The sequence below is a fragment of the Numida meleagris genome, unplaced genomic scaffold (genome assembly GCF_002078875.1).
Source record: "Numida meleagris isolate 19003 breed g44 Domestic line unplaced genomic scaffold, NumMel1.0 unplaced_Scaffold193, whole genome shotgun sequence".
Lineage (NCBI taxonomy): Eukaryota > Metazoa > Chordata > Aves > Galliformes > Numididae > Numida > Numida meleagris.
The window spans coordinates 4,697-27,564 of NW_018363728.1; the positions used below are offsets into that span (position 1 = coordinate 4,697).

General features: G+C 39.9%; 1 protein-coding gene across 1 annotated transcript; it reads right to left on the reverse strand.

Moving 5' to 3' along the window:
• Positions 1–2,805: 2,805 nt before the first annotated feature.
• Positions 2,806–21,841, reverse strand: RMND1 (required for meiotic nuclear division 1 homolog). The gene is made up of 12 exons (XM_021382226.1): positions 21,704–21,841; positions 20,584–21,104; positions 15,576–15,684; positions 12,989–13,064; positions 12,602–12,641; positions 9,508–9,608; positions 8,447–8,553; positions 6,320–6,384; positions 5,448–5,524; positions 4,145–4,265; positions 3,242–3,358; positions 2,806–2,984 (listed from the first exon to the last, which is right to left on the reverse strand). The coding sequence occupies exons 2-12, from the start codon at positions 21,088–21,090 to the stop codon at positions 2,952–2,954; spliced, it is 1,353 nt and encodes a 450-aa protein (XP_021237901.1). The 5' UTR covers positions 21,091–21,104; positions 21,704–21,841; the 3' UTR covers positions 2,806–2,951.
• Positions 21,842–22,868: the final 1,027 nt, after the last annotated feature.

Genomic DNA, 22,868 nt, shown 5'->3' on the forward strand with positions numbered 1-22,868 from the left:
CCCCCAACCACCACCACTTGAAGACAAGTGTTTTGAGCAGTGGGTTTGGTTTTTAAATCCCTGTATATTATGTATTGTATCCAAGTACCTCAAGTTCTGTACATCTTTTTAGTAGTTGCCAGGCCATGGTCAAGCAGTCTGCAGACTAGGATGCTGAGACACTTGACAGATGCTTAATGCCATCCAGGGAAGAAAGGCCGTACCTCACAGGCCAGTAATTTCCAACCTGCAGTCTTTCCTTGTCTTGAGGGTCTAGGAAAGTTGACTGCTAGAAGCAAGAGGTACACTACTTGCTTTTTCAGTTTCTAAATCAATCTACACGTGAAATGTCCAAAATTGGAAAGGATTTTTCACAAGGCTATTTCTACTGAGGTTACCCATCTCTTTTTTTCCTCTCTGGTACCATGTGCTTTATAAGGCAACTTTGTTACTTAGATATTTGTAAAACTCATCTAGGTGGACACACAGTATCTGACTTCTTTTTTCACTGTTGGGCTGAACTTTGTCCTGCTCCTAGGATTAGATTAGAAAGGGGAAATGAGGGAGAGAATCTCTCTTAGTGTGTTTTGGTGTCTTTGCTTCAGGTAGATGCCTGAAGCTAGCAAGAATGTCATCCTTCAGTAAACTCTTATGTGCCATCTGCGCTGAATGTAAGTTATCTTTGCAGAGATCTTAGGGAGGTGTCATTTGCAGGCAGTTTTTTCATATGCAGAGCTGGTGTGCTGAAAAAACAATTGACTGTAGCCAGTAGAGAGGTTCCCTGCAAAAACTCTGCTGGAAGTCAGTAGTCCTGTTAGCTTTCTTTGCTGTTGTAGAAGAGGCTCATCTTCTGATAACGCTTTCTAGTAGATCCACCAAAGAAAATCATTTTCTGCAAGTTGTCCTTCATGTCATCTGACTGAAGCTGTCTGCACCGTTGGGGTCTCTATAAAGTATGGCCTAATTTGAGTTATATTTATTTTATTAAAATTTGCAATTCTAAGAGTTGTAGCCTTGCTGTTTTTTCCTCATGTTCTGTGTTTATTACTGTTGTACTCTTCCTTAGATGATCCTCATGGGGTAAGAACAGACCCATTTTGGAGTTTAACTGAACTGTGCAAATCATAGTGAAGGAGGTTCTTTGCAGTTGAACTATGAAGGTGTGTAGGGGATAAGACAAATAAGACGGATATGTTTTCAGAGTCAAGACAGTTTTTTTTGCTTCTAAAACAGGATTCTAACGTTGTCTCTGCCATAGAACTCCCTGCTAGTCAGGTCATGCAGTAAACTTGCGCAGGACCCCTATCAGCTGCCCAGCTTGAAGCAGGATCGAAGATTGCAGGTGGGAGAAATGTTATTTCTGCCCCATTCAGGGGTTGCTGAGCTATCATATTTTGCTGCAAAGGCTCAAGTTAAGTTCTTTGTGCATTTGAATTCCTGGCTTGGTCTGGGTTCTCTGTGTATAATATAGTGAAGATATTCTCACTGTGTCACATTGTACAGTTCATCACTTTAAAAAAAAAAAAAAAAACCCTCACGCTTTGAGATGCAGCTGCCAGTGGGTACACGGTTGAAGCTCACTGATACAAAACTTTAAATGCAGTTACAGCTTAACTGCAGAAGTAACACTGAATAGTCAGTCACTCAACACAGCAAAGGGGGGTGGAATCTTGGAGGAGACTGCGTGATTTCACAACTTTCATCATCTGTGCAGACAAACTGATGTAAAGTTGCAAAACTAACCATGCTTCTGTTGCTTCAGTGTGTTTGACTTGCTAACTCTTAAGCACCATCTTAAGACAGAACACCTGAGATATTCAAACCTAGGTGGTTCGTGCATTTAAAGAGCATCTAGGAATCCTCAAATGATTTTGTTAAAATCACTTTTGTTGATAGATCTATTTGGCCTGCAGAGTTACATTTTAGCAACTTAAGTTGAAATACTAAAGCTATTAAATGTATGAGATGAATGGGAACATAGAGTCTCAGGCTAAGGTGCTACACTTAAACTGGGGGGAGGGGGGAAGCCTCTTGTTTAAAAACAAACACACACAAAAAAACCTAGAATAATGGCAAATAAATTTTAACTTAATTCTCTGTTACAGTAGTTATGTAGGAAAAAAACTTACTCAGCACCACTTAATGGATCTAACGTACTATTTCTCTAAACCTACATAAGAGATCAGTGCTGAGGAGCTGTTCTGCAGTTAATAGTAAGTTTTGTCATCAAGCTGTTCTGCTGACTGATTCACTCCTGTGAATGGAGCTGACAGCTCAGACCTTCTCAGCAGCTCACAGAACTGGTAGTTGAGCTATTTCCAGAACCAAGATCTCCAGGTATTACCTGTTTTGATTCTCTGAGGAGAGAGTTAAAGAGGAGTTAGTGCTTCTTACAATGGACAGGTTTGTAGTCAGATGTTTGTCCTAGCTCTGCCCAATTCTATTCTCACTAGAACAAATAGTAGTGTTCTAAGAAGCTTACTTCCTGGAAACTAGTTGTCTTCAGGACAGTATCACTTCTATCCAAGAAGGAGCTGGGGAAGACTAGGGAATTCATCAGAAATGTATGAAGTGGCTAAATAGTCAGCATTTTTTTGTAACTGCCAAGGGGAACAAGGCACAACAGTCTGTCAGCAAATTAACAAGGTCAGCCCAGAAGGGATCCATCCTTCTGTCTCTGTTCAGTAAGGAGGAAAACACTAGCTCTCTGCATCCAGCCTAATGACTAGCAGAATTCCCCTACAACTGCATCATCTGTACCTCAGCTTTACACTAGCACATCCATAGGTTAAGACTTACTTAATATCACTATTACAGAAGTTGATATATCGTTCACAATTTCTTTATTTGAGTATGTACATATTTATCAAGAGAGACAATTCACTATTTTCCAGAAGCGTGTGAGACAGGAATTTTCTTGGCCATGTGGTCATTATGGTTTTGTTAGTTTCCTTCCAGAGTTTATTCTGATGTCAGAACACTACCCTTGCAAGTTCAAACATAACCTGTGAAACAGCAAACACATCATTACATCAACTAACAATTCATATCAATCTTTAAAACAAACAGCTTAGACTGTAAGCCAGATAACCTGGAAAATAACTACAGCTGCAACTCAAAAATTACTTGCAGAGAACTGAAGACTAATCCCCTTGTACATTACATGAATAAGCTAATCTTGATTTTCAAATTGAGGCATATAAATTGCACTTATTACATTCTTCAGTGTGATAGTGGGGGGAAAAAACCCACCATAACCAACCTCTATGGTGATGAGTATTACTATCATCCACTCGAGGCGCAGAGCATGCTTTTCATTCAGGTGGTTTCGCATTAGGTCTGTCAACTCCATGCAGTGCTGAAGCTTTTCATTCATTACCTGCAACAGATTTCAAACACAGGGCAAAGCTGGATTCTACACATTCTGTGAGATCGCTGAAGAAGCACAATCCGTAAAGGGGCTCACTACAGAAAGCTGTTATGATTTCTGTGAAAGTGCAGAATGGAAAGTCCTGTAAGGTAGCATGCACAAGCAACGGGAGTTCCAATACAACTCTTATTTTAACAGGGTCATAAAAAAACTAATACAAATTTAGATACGCATCTGCAGGTATTAAACAGCTACTGGGTGACATGTAGGCACAAAACAATGTAAGCAAATAACATGCAGCTTATGGGAATGCCTCAAAAGTAACTAAATAAGTATGTAAGGTTGCTGTACCACTGGAAGAAGTATTTCTCATGCTGCTTATTCTGGTAGAGCAGTAAGCATTACATTGCCCTGCAATGAACTGACCTGGATGATCATGTCATCAATAAGAAGACTGCTTCCCATCTGATTTTTTTTTTAAACTTGTTTTCTTGCACACATTTCAGAAAAAATCAAAGCTCCTCTTCTTACAACTATTTAAAGCCTAAGTTAGTGGCTCAGGAAGTACACAATCCATTTAAGTCTAGGTGGTTGAGGCAGGGTTGTTAACCTAAACTGGGTAAAAGATGTGAGTGGGTTATGAACACAGAAAGGGGGATGGTGTATAGGATCCTATTGGTCTTCATTTGACTTTTATAAAATAAAAATAGACTTTCATGGAGCAGTCTGTAGCCTGGCTGAGCCAATGACAGCTGGTTGGAATATGGAAAATTCTTAGAACAGTAAGACACCTACCTTAACTCTGCGATTAATATTGAGAAACTGGCATGTTTTGTCATAAAGCTCTTCCAGTTTTTCTCTATCCCAGTAGAAGTCAGGTGTTATTAGCAGGTCTGAACTCAGATTTATGCGGTGTCTAAAAAGAATGGTTACTGCAGTGGTTCAAAGTTCCTTTTGGTGCATATAGGAGCAAATATTTACACAGTAATTAAAAATGACAAAGTTTTTCTTGTTAAGTAAAATATGAGAAGAATCTCATTTGCAATAAAAATACACATATAGTTAGTTTAAAACTGGTAACATCTCCTGAAACTTTTCCAAGAATGCTGTAATATGCACACCTTATGCATTAATTGCTTTTGCCTTATGGCAACATTACCTCCTTAACTTGTCACCTTCCTTAACTTCTCCTATCTGTACAGAAGTTCTTCACTATGCTAGTAGCTCACTGAAGCTGATCAAGTATGTGAATTAAAGTTACAAGGGAGGTCCCTAACAGCTTGTTTCTATTTGAGAACTCTTAAGTATGACTGGCAGTGCACACTGGGGATGGGAGCACAGTTCAGAACCAGGCTACTGTCTCAACATCATAAAGGCTAGGAGCTAAAGTCTTCTGTCCCTCAACCTACCACTCCCATAAATCTTGCAACTTTTCATCATTGTGGCTTGTTACTGAAAGGTCCTCCAAATGTGGGTATAAAACTCAATGTTTAAAATGGGAACCATATTTTCATCTACCTCTTTCTTCACTGACTTTGCAAGGTTTCTATTTAAAAAAAAAAAGTGTGTAATATTAGCAACATTTCACTTGAGAGAGATAAAATGTAATCCTTGTATTGTAGCATTTGTTTCTGATGAATCTGGGGAAAGAACAGAACTTGCAGAAACTGTCAAATCACTGAAAAGCTTTTCTAACTCTAAGCCATAGTTCACAATTCTCCCCACCCCTGTGCTTCTTTCTGGTATCCTTTTTCATACTGTAGTACTGTAACTGCATTTCTGGACCCAGAGAAGGAAAAGGGTGTGGAATTAATCCATTTACAAAATGCTGCTTAATGCCTGTCTACAGTTGAGTTACTACATTGTGTGAGTTGAGGTACTGAGCAGTGAGTCAGTGGGAAACAGTCCTCTGACCATCACAACAGCACACAATACCTTGACGCAGAAGGTGGCTGAGGGAATCCCCCCACTACCATGCTGTGTTTAGGCCAGGCCCAACTGCTCCAGAGCTTCCACTGTACCTCTGCTCTTTGTATCATGCACAGCTTGATTTATAATTTTTGTGTAATGTTGTCTTTGGTGTAACAAAAAATGTTACCTTAATGCAAAGAGTTCTCCGATTTTCTGCATGACATCTGCATGAGATAGTTTCACCTTCCTTCTTGATTTTAGTATCTGTGAAGTAACAAGTTTTACCTGCCTGATCAAATAGCATATACTAGCAGTTAAGGAGTCTGAAGTTGTACAGCCTGAAATATACATGAGTTAAAATCTAAGCACATACCATCGTATCATACTTATTAACACTTAAGTTTTGTTTCCATAGTGCCTTGCTTATCTAGTTTGGTATGAGTATCACCGTTCAACTGTTCTTCCAGGTATGAATCTCAATACTTCTGCTATTTTTAAGGCATGCTGCAGTTTAGCTTTTCTACAGACTTCTTCCTCACTTACAACAATGTATTACTATTTATTCTCTTCATTAAAAATAAATGAGGAATTATCTTTTGAACCCTATGAATCTTATTTTTGTACGCGACATGATACGAACTTCGTATTTTAATTACGCCTCATGAAAAAGTGTATTTTAAGTAACACTCCTGAACTCTTAATTATATTGAAGTTACAGCACACTACTTTGAGGCCAAGCTGCCAAACTCTGCTATGCTTGGTCAGGCTTTTAAATGCTGCTCGTCAACATTTATTGGTGGCAGGTGACAGTGGCACAAAATGGGAAACATCCATGATTCCAATGCGGATTTCCCCACACTGTGCCCCAACCCTTTACAGACTGCTGGTTTCTTGTCCTAGCCCTTTGCAGATGTTCTGAGCCTTCTATCTTGATGGCTTTACAATCAACCGTGTTAAGTATCCAGTTGCTTCTTTCTGTGTCCTCAGCTGTATCTAGACTGATCCAGATTTTACATAGCACAGGAGAAAATGAGGAGCAAGGTACAAACAAGACCTCACCTCAGGAATTGACTGGATAGATTCCACAAAGTTATCCAATAATGATTCCCAAATAGCCAGTTTTACTGCAACACAGAGGTGACAAAGCAGAATGCTGTGAGAGGCAGGTATGTATGCTTTCAAGTAATCATTTACATCTGCCAAAATACCGCACTGTTTCAAGACATGCTGACACAAACATATCTGTAGTGAGTTACCAATTCCACTCTATAGCCAACATATTCATACATCTACAGGCAAATTTGGGTTGTGTAATGAGACAAATCTCCCTGCAGAACCGCCGTGAGCTCAGCTCTCCTCTCCAGTGGATTGGTTCAGACCCTGGAGAGGCTTTGCTTCAGCTTCGGAAGGCGTGTTTGAGTGCTATGCTGTGTATATGAAGCCTCTGCAAACTCCATTCTAAGGAGGCATTGCTGAAGCTAGAAATACTTAGCCTTGCTGGAGTCAAGCTGACTTCATGTGGCACCAGTCAAGTTTCCCCTGCATTTCTACAGTGTTGTGCAGAACTGTGGCTCCATTTGTCCAGTGTTTGATGACGTGTGCTCAAGCCAGTGAGAATTAGCTTGTATAGAGACACCACCACCTGTATTTGTTGAAGCTAAATCCAAACTTAGACAATCTCCATTTTTTTTTAATAGATATAATGTTAACTTACAATATATATTAAAAAAAAAAAAAGTATTCTCTGGAAGTTGTTAATCCCAGTTAGTACCAGCGCAAGTTCTACTGTGTCTCAGCTTGAGCCTTAAAGGTGATTTCTATATGGACATGTAGAAATCAGACTGTTCTTTAATCTTCAGATTCCCAAACAAGAATGAAGTAATAACAATAGACCAGTTCCAAAAATTAACTCTATCCACTCAGAGAAATTAAACAGAAAAGATTTAGTTCTTGAACTCTTCTGTGGTCATAATCACACTAGTCAAGAAACACAATAAACCCCGTTCACGTTCATCTTATGAGTACAGAGTCCTAATCCAAGTCAGTGACTTAAACAGCATTTAATTTAGCCTTTGAAAATAGACATTTCAGCTATTGATGACTATTTGACAGAGGTTGGCTTCTGTTGTGTCATAAATTTGACAGTGATTATACTTGCATCCCTTAATAACACTGAACATTGCACTGTCTTCCTTTATGGTGTACATGTCTCATAGTAACATAACTTGGCACCAGTTATCTCCTGGGAATAAATCCCTTGCTCCATTATATGTAGCAGTGCCCTTTCATGCTGTGGCTTTAGAACAGCAAAACTTAAAGCTTTTTTCCTCAATATCTCAATAGCTCTTTCTTCAGCAGTCAAGAACCATTTAGTTATTATGTTGTATGTCTTGATCAAGGAGTGTATCACTTCCAAAACGTGCATTCTGTTTCTCGATGTCTTCTGTTTAAAGTTATGTTTCCCCTACATAGTATATGAATCTTGTTATTTACTCTAAAAGCAGTAGAGGTTTTCCTTTAACGTCTTCTTGAGGATAGCCTCATTGCTGCTAGTTTCTTTTCTCACTTACTACCTCATTCTAGGTCTGAAGCAGCAGAGATTATTTCCTCGGGCAGCAGCTTCACTGCTGAACCAAACTTCTTCTCAGTGCTTCCTGACATTAAGTACTCTCGTGGCACACAGCCATTGCTAGCAAGCCTGGAAAACATGGTCTGAGGCTCCACTCCACACACTTGATGCTGCTAGACTTCCCAAGCTGAGAATCTCTGTTTTCCATCTCTATATGGTTTAGCTGGTATCAAGTTTTTTTCTGCTAATGATGCCATGATCAATTATCTAAGGTTACTGACAGCTTTTTAATACTGGACTACACTCTTTACTATCCTAGAATAATCTCAAATGTGGGCAGTGGGATGCTTAGTAGAATGTCTGTCTTTAGCAAAGTGTTTTCTTAATGAGTTTTGTTCATCTTTAAGATTTATACTGAAAAAAGTAATTCCGATTTAAGAAAGACAAATCAAAAGCTATGAAAATGAATCCTTCTGCTGATGCACAATCCATCTTTATACAGTTTACCAAAACCAGAACTAAGTCTTCTCCAACCTTTCAATGCAGGAGTCCCACTCACAATGATATTTCACTGAATCTGTAGAATGAGCTGATAGCACACAACAATATTAACTTACCAGAAAGACAAAGGGCATTTGAAAAGGCAAATTTCTGCAGAACAACTTCATCAGTATCCAGCTCAGAATTTAACAAGATTTCTCCCTTATGAAGCTTTGATTGCCCTCTGTAAGAACAGGATTGAAGCATCTTCATTGACTAAGCCAACAGCAAAGGAACATTTAAAGAACAATCAATATAAGAAAGGTTGGTTGTTTTATATAAAGCATGATCTATCTATACAGTTATCACCCTCATCCTTGCATTTTATTCATATTCAATACAAAAATAACCAAAACAGATAACTAAAAATAAGTTCCTCAGTCTTAACACTATGTCAGGAATCACAAATGCCACAAAAAATATATTGTGGATAGTCCACACCGTTTTCAAATGGCCAAAAACCAAACCAAATACCAAACAAACAAACAAACAAAAAACCCCACAGCTGCCCTCTTAACAAGTTGCCTTACTCAACCTCATTAGCTCAGCTTATGGTGTTACTGTCCCCTGAGTACAGTTTTTTGGTGCTGCTGGAAAATTACAGATAAATGACATCACCAGCGACATTGATAAATATCTCTATAGACATCATTTGCTCCCCATGATGAAAAAAGTAGTTAAAAAGACAAGATGGGTGCCAGATTTATCTGTCCACATCATTCAAGCTATATCTTTCCTAGGAAGTGAAGTACGTGCAGAACACAACTTTGTATTTGAACCTAGAGTTTATCCAGAGAAGTTCTGTACCTCCTTTAAAATCGCAGTTGTCTCAATAGTGGATAGTTATTTTCTCTGTGAGGCACTTATGTTCTCTTTGGGACACTTAAAGAACATGTTCGGTTGTGTGGACATGGAGCTTCATAATTTATAAAATCTAATGTGTAATCAAGTCATAAAGCTAATTAATTGGAAGTTTAGTGGTTCAGCAAAATTTGTGAATTTAGGTTTACTGTTCTCTCCCTATTTTGCTCCTTTGAAAAAAAAATTTGAAAGTGTATTTTTACTAGTTGCTTTCACTTGAATTTGTTTTAGAAGTCTGTAAGCTATTAAATAAACACGAGCGCTTGAAAATACTTACTCTCCTATTCTATAGTTTATCTCTTCATTTTCCCAGTGGACTAATGCAACTTCATATGGCTGAATTTCATGCTGTTCCAGCACTCTCATTATATTCTTCATCTAAGAAAAAGACAATGCACATAACAGTAGTTACTACTGTAATATGTTATCACTCTATGAAGAGCTAGCACGTAATATGTTGAAGGCAACTTTCCCTGCTCGTTAATGTTATTCAAATAAAAATGAGTAGGTGTGCTAGTAATTCTTTTGAATTTGAAGGAAGCAGTTATTACCACAGTTTATTTCGGAAGCTATGTGGAAGAATTTTGTGTCTGTGAACAACTGCAAAGGATCTGTGAAGACTAAAATGCCTGCATTTATAAAACAAGGTAAAGATTAACCATGGCAGCAGTAAAGACTTCAGTGGAGAAGCATTATAAAAATGAGCTGCACAAGACTTTAGCAGATGTCTCAGTGCGGGAATGAATCTTCAGGAGAAATACATCAAGTGGACACTTCTTCCAAAATTACTAGTTTGCTAAAATCAATAGTTTTGTTTCAGTGACCTATTAGATATTCCAAATATTGCAGTAAGAAAAAAAAAAAAGTACAAAAAATAATTTTTTCTTTTTTTTTTTCAGTAAGGAAGCATCTTATTGTTAGGCCAACCAGTTAGTTACGCTGCTTCCAGGGACAGCTGAGCAATGCGAGTCCTGCTAAAACAACGCCAGAATTAACTGCCAATCCATAACGCAGCATGCCAGATTTCAAGGGTACCTTTACAGGTAGCCTAGCTGGCATTGTGGAGTCATGATCCATATAGTAATAGTTTCTCTGTTAACAAATGAAGAGACTATTCCCAAACTACTTCTAGCTCAGAGAAAGATTTAACAAAGGTTTACAGACCAGAACCAGTTCTGTGAAATTCACGTGCCTTGTAATATGCATAGTTCCAAAGTTCTGCCATTCATCTGGATAACAGGAAATGATGTTTCAGTGGCAGCTTTCTTTTAAAGCGATACAAAATCTTCCATTAATTGATAGGAGTTTATTCCTAGCCCAGCCTAACTTCATGGAAGGAACTACCTGTCACGCAGTACATTTAATGAGAAGAGATCTTCTGGATTCATTAAATGCAAACTCTCTAAAATGCTATTTTAGAGGCGATAGCATCACAGAATCTTCTAACAAAACTGACAGACTTCACCTTGATGCTAGTTTGTTTTTTTTTCCCTCGCTACTTTTGGTGGGTGTATGGCAATTGCTAAGTCACGGCCTGAACCAATGACTAAGCACCTGGTGAAGGGACACAGCCAGCCCTGGGAGCACAGGTGGAACCAGGTTCTACACCTCCCTAAGCCTCATTAAAGGGCTGGCTGCCCCAAGGGAAGGATCTCTACCTGGAGATTCTCCTTTTGGAGTGTTTGGTGAGCTCTGATCCTTGGGACAGGTAAGCAAATCTTTCTTTGTCTAACTGGATTGTGACCATCACCTTTTTTTTTGGGTAATTTAGAACTGGTCATCTGCTATTGCCTTTCCCTGCAGTGCAGAAGATATCACACAACCTTGCTGCTGAGGTATTTGAAAAAAGTATTTTACAATTTCAAGTCCTACTTACGATCAGCCTGTAGTTATTACTACTTCTGTTAAGTATCTATTAGCTTAAAATAGTTTTTCCTCCCCTAGTATTCATTCTGGAGCACTTCTAAAGAGCAATTTTGTCCATTCACAGTGAGTCCCTATGCACCGTTTTACTCAATTACTTTCAGTTTCTGTTCAGTGGGCCTTTTTTTACTTGTTTCAGTTCATTAAAACTCATGCATAAAAAATACTACCCTGTATTTGAGCAAGCTTTCTGAAAACTAGAACTTGGAATATAATTTCAAAAAACAGAAAAAGGGAGTTTTCCTCTTTTATAAATAAAACTAATGAAAACACCTACTGAAATTACTTCTGACAGAAAGAACTTAGGAAGTTCTCAATGGTACTTAAGCATGCAAAAACATACACAAAAATCAGATTTCTCAGAGGGCAGAGGTGCCCAATTCATAAAAAATCAGGAGGGGTTAGTCAGCTAGTCTTCAGCAACACCTGTGAATCAGTAGCACAGTTAAAGCCATAGCACCCTGCAGGGTTTGAAGGGTCTTTGTAGGCTAGCTGAGGTAACCTTCCAAAATAGACAGAAAATCAGGAGTATTTCAGGTCTGAAACAGAAAAAGCAAACCCGAATGAAGAAGTAGTTCACATCTGGAAGCAACTGCTCTGTGTTTTCATTTACATTAATGAAAAATTGTCTATGAACTGTCCATCTCAGTCCATTACCTGTTTAACACACCAGTTAGTTTCACATATCCTGCCTACAGAGAAGATCGATGCCTTTATCTACCTAGAGCTCAAATTTACTTAACCACAGTTTAAAAAATAAATAAATAAATAACTACAGATATATAAAAATAAATGTGCCTGTAGCATACTCCTCTTGGTGAGCAAATAACATCAAATTATCATAAGGGATATATTATTTCAGTATCGCTATTTCTTTTAACAATTATACCAACCAATAAAAACCTTCCTTTAGGGAAAACTGCTCACCAGTAAAAACATGAAGCAATGTAAAAAGCAATTGTTCCCAAATTTTTCCCCTTGCAAGTCATCCAAATTTAAGTTTTTACTTAAATGGCTCTAAAATGATCTGCTGCTCATTTATTTTCCTTTGCGTTCATTCCTTTTAAACTATCATTCATGTGTTGATTTTTCTGATTTACTTTCTCAGTACGTATTGCTGTAAGAAAAACTTTCTTTCTGTCAATCTCACAAGATTAAGGTTTCAAATTTTTGGACTTAAGAGATTTCACCCCCTTTGTATGTTACACATCTATTTGCTTATTTTGTGAAGAAAGACAGGCTTAAAAGGTCATGGACAGGTGATGTCTCAGCAACCCACACACTTGAGGGCAGCAGTAGGCCAGCAGCTGCACTCCTTAGAGAAGTATCAGTCCTTTTTCTTCCTGGAGAGATCCAAGCTCTCAGAAAAAACCAAAGCATGGTGGGCTTTGTGAGACTGACAAGAGATCTGCTGATGAAGCTTGAACAAACAATTTCTCTTTACTTACACTTTTCTCATCCACATTCCAAAACACAACAGCCCCTTCCCTGCAAATTCAAGGAAAAACTGAGGTGTAATTACACTATTTTAAATGTACTTTAATGCAATACTCAAATTGTATGGTGGCAATTTTTGACACTGTGAATTAAGGAACTTAATGCTAATACATAGAGACTACGTAATAGCTGCTTTTTAACCATACTTCAGTGTAAAACATTAAAATGTTTTTTCCCTGTGTAAATATAATTTTTTCTTTTTTTATTCTGAATCATTCTGACTGGGCAGTTATTCCTTGTGCTTCATGAGGTGGTACGATGCAACAATTTAGCAAGCTGCACAGTTTTGCAGGACTGCTATTCATAAAACAATACTTCAGGCATAGTTTATAACTTACCTGAAGAAAAAAATCATGCCAGGATCATCATCTTTTGCTGATTTCTCAGCGCCCATCACCAAGACGTTTGCAGCATCTAGTTTGAAATAAATGAACAAATAAAAGTTCAAAATGCAGAACGATTCAAACTTTTAAATGCAATGGCTACAAGCATGATTCCAGTTCGAAGTCAGTTCTGTATCTTATTTTTCTGATTGAAAAGCTATAGTATAAAGCTACACAGCTTCCCTGAAGTGTCACACTCTAGATTGGCTCAGCTGTGATGTTGAACTTCACTGGAAACTTTAGTTAATGAAATACAGCTGTTTTAAAGAACAAAAGACTTAAGAGAAAACTGACGCAGGGCATAGTAAATAACCAAGAGCAGAAGACAGAAGTGGGCACATGGCATGGAATGATGGAAGTTAGCCCACAGTTGTAGAGTAATTACCAACATCTCTTTTCTATATAGTAAGGGACTATTCTGCACTCAAATTTTGCTGACTGTGCTTTGATAGAAACCTGAAAAAGCATACCCCCAAGACAGCAGAAGTTAATCTGTATTTTCCTTCGATCAAAGCATGCTTTCGAAACAAATCTTCTAGTCGCTCTCATTTACCACACTTGCAATTTGCATTGCAGAAGTGCCAGAATGCACAAACTGTATCTATTTTGCATTAAATTAAACTGAAAAATGAGTTCCAGCCACTAATGGGGGTTCATTACAGAAGACCAGACTGAAGCTAGTGTATGCAGAATGCCTCCAGTGTGGATCCTGAGATCTCAAACCAGTTTTTTTTTTTCCTCCTGCCCGCCACGTATCTGCTTGGCTGTACTACTTTGCTAATGCAGACGTTGCTGCACTGGGCCAGGCAGACTAAGGCGACAGGAAGAGATGACTAAATAAACATGGGATACGCTTCTGCTAATAACTGAATTGAGACCGTGCAGCTGATCTGTATGAACTCTTTAAAGATTTCTCTTTCACTTGCTATTCCAGTTCAGGAACAGCTAACTTGATGAATCACTAGAGCAGGTTCTGGGTGTGAAGCTGGAGTTTATGACAGAAGAAACATTTGTCTGCGCTTTCTCATTTGCCTTTTCAAATACTGCCCTTACTTAATCTTTCTTTATCCTCTCCAGATGAAATCTACAATGAATGTCCATTTGGCCCCTTACATGGAGTGCTATAGTATCAACCTCTGAAATGCTGACTACCTTAAAAATAATGCAATTAGGAAGAACGCTGCAAAGCAACAAATCCACATGCTAATTGCTAGTTTAGATTTCTAAGTGCTAGTATTTTTTCAAATGTGTAAAGTACAGCTTTTGACTGGGTAACTTAGCATTGCTATATCTGTATACCAAACATCACAAAGTTTGCTGTCATAATCAAACAAACTTTCATCACTTCCTGAAAACTTTTGACAGAGTATCTATTGTAAGGATTCAAAAACACACCATAAAGAAATGAAAGAACCAGCAAAACCCACGCTCCCTGGGTAAAATACCAGCAACAATAACGTACGCATCACAGCAATTCAGGATAACTCTATCCTGAAGCACTGAAAACAGTGTTATTTTTTATACAGAGGAACGACAAAGGAATGTGAAGCCCATGCTACGTAATGCCTTCTTTCTGAAAAAGGCGACCATTACTTAAGCAATCTTTATAAAGATCCACTGGAGTATTGTCACACTTCGTTTCCTAAGAGAGGCAGCCAGAGATCTGACAACCTCTGATGAAGTGTCCATCAACAATATCTTTTGCTTCGCATAATCTGTTCATTCACAAAAAATAATAAATCTACCAACATATAAAAATCACAGCTGCTCGAGGGCATGAGGGTCTTTAAGCTAAAAAAAGCTGCTTGTTTCTCTCTTGTAGTGTGTTTCAGCTATTTCAATGCTGTATCTTCCCAGGTCTTCAGAGATACTTTGTATAGATCCGGAACCAATTATTTGGCTGACGCCTAGCTGAAGGGAACCATTCAACAATTACTAGGATATATTTGGCCCAGTGTAAAGTATCAACTGCATTCTCTTCACCAGAACTAAATACTTATACGTGTATCTTTTACATTTCATGTAGTCAGCGAGATTCTCTCTCGCGTGCCTCCAGCCCTCAGCAACTTACATTAATAGAAGTGTGGGTACGGAAAGAAGGTGCAACACCTCAAATGACAGAATTGTTGACAGCTGAAACACTGTGGTATCACATTACTGAAACATGGATTAAAATAAACTTTCAGAAAATTTTCAGGTTGTGAATTTCTATAGAAGAAGAGCTTCTTTCTATCAGAAAATTTTATTTATGTTTTCTTGAATGCATTCCCAAGACTACCTGACTTTTTGATACTTTTAGTGTAATAGTAATTTGGGGAAAATTACTATACAGTAACAGCAAACGGTGGTTATTTTGTTATACTGGAAGGTTCATTTTATTTTTTATGTTACTTAAAGCAAATGGAATTTTAAATAGAGCTATATTTATACATTCCAGGGTATTACCAAAACGAAAACATATGAAGTTATAAAAATTATATATTTCTCCCATATTTCATTTCCCAAGATATAATATCGCTTTTAAGATGTTTTAAAAATCTACCTCTAGGCAAACTTGTTATTTCAACATATCCATGGGAAGTCAGGTCATGACACAGATTACCAAGATGATATTCATCTGCTGTTGCAAAGGCTGTGCACTGCATCAGATTCTGTGCCAAAGGAATAAAGATTTGAGTTAGGGAAAGGCTGAAGCAAGATGTACATAAGACACGTTCATGTTTGCCTCAAAGCAATCACAAGAGTGACATTCTTCATTTATTCACTCTCTTCTACTGTATCACTGCTATGCTGTCCACTTGGTGTACACGTACTAATGAGATTAGTTACTCTCTGTTAAGTGGGGAAGCAAGCATATCCCACATTCGTAGACTCAGATCTGACCATGTGCCATGAGTAAGTCACGTCACCAAACTTTGTGACAGGGCCACAAATGGAGCCCTTGTTCCCCAAATGGCAGTGCAATGCTTTAGCAGTACAGCCACACTTGCTCACCCCTCCTACAGCCTGTGATGTACTTGGCTGACCAGCAAAATCAAAAGCAAGACACCCCGAATACCAGTCTACGGATCTCTGAAGATGCATGGAGTTAAACTATCCCAGCCTGCTTAGCAAGGACAAGCTTCAGCAGCAGCAAATACCATGTTCTGAGCACTGAGCTTACTGCCTAGGTAACTCCTGGAACACAAACCATCACAGCACCGCAGCACAGCAAATCACAGACCTTTACGGCCAGCCCAAATGCTGCACATCACCAGTGTCCCCCTCTGAGTGAAATCTCGCACTAACAATGCAGTCTCAACTGAAACCACAGTTGAGCAGCATACAACAGCCAGAGTTTGTCTCCGTGTTCTATAGTCTTACATAAATAAAATGCTAGACTGAAACAAATAACTGACACAATGCAAGAAGATGAGGAAAAGTGATACTGATTTGCAATAAGATTGACTCGTGTATGCCGGAGAAATGAAACATCTGTGTAAAAGCTTTCTTGATGAATTCAACAAGGCATAATAAACTGGTCTACAGGATCTACTCCCCATTTTAAGTGCGTTTCTTTGTTCTGATACTTCATATATCCCATTCTAATGTTCTTCAGTACAATGTAATGGAAGATATCCAGAAAGCAATGCTTTTCATTGCAGATCAGTGGCTTTCCAGCTTTTCCAGCTTTTTGTAACTAATACAAGGGGGGATGTGACTAAGAACAAATGTACAGAAGAGCCGTACTCATCTGCAAGTGTTTATACCCACAATATGCTTCAAGTTAAAATCCAAATGATATCCTCACGGCACTCATACACTGTCCAACTGCAACACCTGAAAAGGTGTTCTGCTCCTTAAGGAGGCCCAGAACCAGTAGGCTGGGTCAAGGCCCATGTTTAAACTTTATTTTTTTTCCTTAATATTAACGTTCTGTTGTCAGTCCCAAAGTTTTGTTTATGTCATCTCATTTTGGTGACCGCTAACAGAGAGCAGTTACAATATTCAGAGAGCAATTCTGTAGGCAATACTCCCATGACTGTGCCGTTATCACAGTTAACTGCTGGTAACAGTGGAACAGTACCATATTCTCAGTTCCCTTGCTGCAATGCCTTTGAAAAGTTGCACTATTACAGTATCATCTGTACAAATCCATTCCCAGCATCTAAACTGTCAATGCAAAGTATATATTTTAGATTCTTCCAGAAAGCTCTGGTTAATAGAAGCACACATGCTGCCATGAAATCCTTCAGGGAGCATACTGTGATCTTCTAGCTAGTGTATCATCTGAAAATCCTTATCCTGCTCTATACTTTCCGTAGTTAAATTTGTTATTGTTCTCTTCAAGGTAGATGCACTACAGGACAGACTGTTTAATTTACGGCTGTGATTTTAGTTTCCACGCAAATACTTTAATTAGCAGCAGAAGTTGGCTGCCATGGATATGTACCTGAAATAGCAGTTTGGATATGTAGCTTGGATATGGTTCTTTTTTTTCTTTTTAAACAATGCACTGTTTCACCTTTACTAAAATATTGTTCAGTGAGGGACATTTAGCATGGGTGGAGAGTTTAAGACACCTGTAATTTATGCATCCACAGGCATTCTAGATGCTTAGGCTCCCATGGTAGTTGATGGAGATGTAACACAGAAGTCCATAGTCAGCTCATCCTAAAATACCTGCGTTAACTTGTTGGGAAACCTTCATTCCACGCTGTCTGTTACATCCCCTTCACCTGCAAGCTTGCCTAAAATAAAGGCAGCTCTGTCCTGCTGACTTCTGCAATTCCAGCCACTTGCCACCTCTCCTTCCTGGCTGCACCTGGGTTCCTTAAGATTCAGTTCAGAGCTCCAAAGCTCTGATTTTCAAGCTTTGTCTAGGCAATAGTATTAAAAATCAGCTTAAAGGCTTTTCGTGTCTTGTGAGACCTTGTGAGATGAGTAACTAATCTGAGTAGTAGTGACACTTCGCACCGAATGACTAACCAAAGCAGTTAGCACTTTAGAGTAACCCCTCCACCTCTCCCGAAAAACTGGTCAAGGACCATTTATCACTGCTGGTGCTCAGCGTTCTATCTGGGAACGGATGAGTGCTAGGAAGGAGCTTACCCGTGGACTGTTCTGCAAAGGAAGCTGTTAATGAACCAATCAAACAGAAAACATCAGAAGCCTCAGGGTTCACCTAACTGAAAACCTAAGGAGTGGGTCTACAGCATGTCTCCAGGGGCAGACTGGGAAGGAAAAGACAACAGCCAGCTCTAAGCTGCACTGGAAACATTGCTTATGTTACTGGAGGGTTCTCAGTTACTTCAAAACATGTGGAGGAAGACAAGATCAGCTTTTTTTGTGACAACAGGATTTAGAGAAAAATGACAGCATGGTGAAAAAAGAAATAAAGGATTCTTCATTTGCTGTACTTATGTCAGTCATTTTACAGAAAACAGTCTCATCTTTCAGTTAGCTCTTTATATTACATATCTGCAAGGAAGTATACAAACAGGTTAAAAAAAATACATTCTAAAATAGGGTCAGGGTGACAGCCTGGCAGTACCCCTGCAGATGGAGCTGCATGTTTGACAAAACCACTCAGTGTTTATTTAAAAATAGAAATGGTTTGTTAGGTCCCAGTTTACGTGATTTCTGGCATGCAGTTTTGCAATGTGGGATCTTCCCCAGAAATGATATTATTTCAGTCTATCAGGCAGATTTTTTTCAATTTCTTCAAAATGGAAAAATGTAAAAATAGCAGTGCATGTAACTTGCAAGCACATACATGAAAATATAAAGCAAAGAAACTATTAGCATTTCATACTGCCATTCAAAAACCTCAGGAATCTAGAAACAGTCACTTAAATCCACCCAACAACAACCTCTGAATATGTCATAGCATGAGCAGAAAGCTTGGAACAGTATGTGGTATGTTAAGAAAAAATTCTACATTTTCTTTTTTTAAAGCAACAGGAAAATTCAAGTGGGAAATGAATTTTCTACAATGGAGCCTTGATGGTACATTATATCACATTCCTGTTAGTCGCACAAGATATTAAACAGGAGCTTATATGTCTGGAAGGCAATCATTAAGACCTCACTTTCTGTGCTCACATTCAGCAGACCATGTAATAGGCATATTTTTCAATGTGCAAGCTATTTCTGGAAGCACAATACTTGTCTCAGTCTCATCTATAGTACTATTTTGTCAACCGTACCCTGGAAGTCAGCTGTTATTGTTGCTTGAAGAGAACAATAACATTTCTGACTCCATGCCTTTCCTTGGAGATTTTATATTCAAGTATGCTTACAGTCTGCTTTGGTTAGAATTAGTGAGGCTCACAAAGACCTATCTCAGGGAGTAACAGCTACAAGTATGCACTGTTCCAGTTACTCATCCTGTATATCTGATTTTATCCAGAAGAGTTTGTTGTGGCAGTTAATCTGTAGAGCCAGGAGTCTGGTGAACCAGGTGCTATTTCTACACATGGAATAATCTTGCTCAAGTTACACAGACTACATCTGCAGCTCAGTTCTTCCACTGATTGAACAGCAATAACCTTCTATTTTTCTGAAATACTGTGAGGCTTCAAATGTTAAGTATAGTGATCCTCATCCACATGTTGCTGCAAAAATATATTTTATCACTAAGACTAAATTTACTGCAGTGTTAAAGCTATTTCGCTATGGTTCGAAACGCTGTGACTGTTTACAAAAAATAGAAAAACACAGTCATATTTGAGAACACAGTCTAAATTGAAAGTTCCTGAAACCTAATTTGAATATTTGCAAACTTAGTATTATTTATTCTCATCTTGATTTCTGTTAAAAATAGAGTGAAGCATTAAAACTGGGTAGAATTGGACAAGCAAGGTGTCGCGGAAATGCTAAGTCACAGCTTGAAGCAGTGACTGAGCACCTGGTGGGAAGGCAGGGCCAACCCAGGGGAGCTCAGGTGCATGCAATATACCCAGGAGCCTGGAAAGTCTCTCCCCAAACCTTCCCAGACCTCATTTAAGGGTTGGCAGGGGAGGCAAGGGCATCTTGCTGTAGATCCCTGCCTACCTGAGGCCTTCCAAAGGTAAGCAGATTTTCTTCCTTTGTTTCTGTGTCCGTGGCTGCTGCATTTGAGCTTGTCCTCATTTGCTGCAGCCTAAGGCTTTCCCACCCTGCTATTATTGCTGTGCTTTCCATCACATTATAGCATTACACAAGGATACCCATGGAAAGTTAAGTTACTCTAAAAGGCAGATCTTGCTCCTCAATATTAAATTTGAGGACATTAGCTTAAATAATTTTTAAAGCATTTCATGTCTTTCTGTTTTAGCAACCAACTCTCTTCCCTCCCCTTTGTTACACACTGCTGGTAAACCTTCACTTTATCTCCAAACTATCAGACACACTCATCTCTATCAAGATGCTTTTGTCTGCAGAGTTCCTAACCCTCTGAGGTCACACTCAGGTAAATAATAAAATCCTCTTCATCAAACAGATATGTCAATTTCATTAAAATGTTAATCCAAATCTAAATTTGATGAAGTTCCCTTAATATTATATAGAATGTGAATTCTGTTCTTTACCTCCATGTCTGACAGTAGTGGCTGGTTAGCTCTGGATGGCTGCTTGGTCCTTGGTGCCTTTGGTGGCCTCTTAACTGGCTGGGTACTTGGTTTTGGGATAATTTTACTAGTTGATACGATTGAGTAAGATCTTGACGATATGTTCCCGAGCTTTTTAATATACTCCACATTGAGCTTGTAGTTTTCCATTCCTGCCAAGCCAAAATGTTTCCAGGGTGGGAAAAACATCACCCCACCCTGATAATAAACACTTTTTCTCAAAGCTGATACACTTCCTTGGATCAACTGCCAATTCTTGACTTGCACAGAGGGACTTGTCAAACAAGGGGAAGCAGTCTTTGGAGAATACAAGTTCCCAATCTTCATAGCCGTTCTGTGAGCCGTTCTGTCAGCATCCTTATCCAGCTTTAGAAGATGATGTCCAGTTTTATTAGATCTTTGGCATCGGCATATTGTAGTTAAAGAGTGGAAAGATGTAGTCTGAAGGTGCAGGAGTTTCAGTCTCATTGCTTCCCTCAGATCTGTATTTAAAACAAACAAAATCCTCTATCAGCCCATGGGAAAGAAATATTACTTTTCTCTTAACTAAAAGGTGAGCCATACTCTTTTTGCATGTGTTAGTACTCCCAAAAACATAGTAATGGGTCTGAACAGCTTTTTCCCAATGATATGGGATTACCTGAAGATCAAAGCACATTACTGAACTGTGTGCTTGCAGTACATGGTGGGAGAAGCAGAGCAGGCTGCTGGATCAACAGGTAAGCAGGTGTCTTTTCCATTTGCTGCTCACTCTGCACAGTACTCTGCGCTCTTGGTAACCCCACTGATCTAACTGATCACGAGCAAGCACTCACCTTAAAGAGGGTTTAGGCTGTGTGAGCCCCTCATACGCTACAGAAGCAACCACCAGATTACTGTGTGCTGTACTGAAACACCACCTACAAAACACCCATAATGACTGACATCAGCTGAAGGTGCTGCATCACTAACAGCCAAGATCAGACCCAGCTCTGCTCGGCTGCCATGAATGAAGGGAGAGCCTAATAAATCAGGTTATGGTGCTGACCCCACAGTTAGGTAGCAATGCAGTACAAACTGCAAGGCCTGCTGGCGGGCCTACCTGTGCTGACAGGAACGTGAACAGTTATTCCAGTAGTCCAGAACAAAAGTGGTTTCCTGGATGTACTTGTGCTTCACCATATGTGGTAATCAAACCAGAAAGCAGGCTTAGCACCTCAGTGGGTGTGCTGCACTTGCTGCATTGCCAAGTCCCTGCCCCCATCTCCTGTCATTAACCAGGAACGCTTCCCTAGCGACACAGAATCAATGTTCAGCAATTTATAAACAAAAGTAAAAGTCAGTGAACTGTATAGTTTGAAGAAAAGTCAGTGGAAGACTGTTTCTCGAAAGTTATGCAAGGGATCTTCACCATCAGCCGTGCATCTCATGCAGCACACTCGAGATCACCATTTTCTGGTGGAAGACCATCACTGCGTGCAGACGGAGTAAGGCCTGGATGCTGACAGGGCTCATTCTGATGTAACTTAATGGAGGAGAGGTACACTAATACTGATGGAAGCTGAATGCATTTCTACATAAAATGACACAGAGCACATTTAGGCCGCAACAAAATGAGTAACTGACGTTGGGTATAACTGTACATGCTCTTCTCTTGTAACGTTATTCTAGCCTGCAAGCGTGTCTTTGGCAGACGTATTGGAATAAGCATATTATTTCCATTTCAAGCTCCATCCAGCGTCCAGGAGCGGTAAGCAGGCCCTGCGCAGGACGCGGGGAGCTGACAGGCCGCGCACACCCCGGCGCCGCCGCCCCTCCCCCCGCTCCCCGGGGAACTCCGCAGCGACCGCTCGGCCTGCGCGCGGGGAGGGGCTGCGCGCCTCCCATTGGCTGCGCGCCGGGGCGGGCGGGAAGCCGGCCGCCAAACAACCAATGGGGAGAGGCGGCGTTCCGCCGGCGGAGGAAGAACGAGGCGGCAGCACCACCTCCCCCCTCCCCCATTCCCCCGAGGCGGCAGCCGCGGCCCAGGCGCCGCCCCGCGGCTGAGAGGCGCCTGGGCCGTCCCCGCCCCGTAGCCCCCTCGCCCTGCCGCTCAGTTAGAGCCACCGCGGTACATGAACGCGAGGAGCAAACGGGCGAGAGAGATCGCCGACGTTCCGGCTGCGGCGCTGGCTGGCAGCCGGGAAGGGCAAAGACAAACGCCGCCTCGCTGTCCACCACACGCGAGGCCCTTTCCTCATCCCGCAGCCGCCCGCCCGCCCTCCCAC

Excerpts from the sequence above, each read along its gene's own strand:
- RMND1 (XM_021382226.1), bottom strand. The coding sequence starts at position 21,090 with ATGAGACTGAAACTCCTGCACCTTCAGACTACATCTTTCCACTCTTTA. Across the intron at positions 13,065-15,575 it reads AATAACAAGTTTGCCTAGAG|ATGCTGCAAACGTCTTGGTG; the intron begins GTAGATTTTTAA and ends ATTTCAAACTAG. Across the intron at positions 8,554-9,507 it reads ATAAACTATAGAATAGGAGA|AGGGCAATCAAAGCTTCATA; the intron begins GTAAGTATTTTC and ends CTGTTCTTACAG.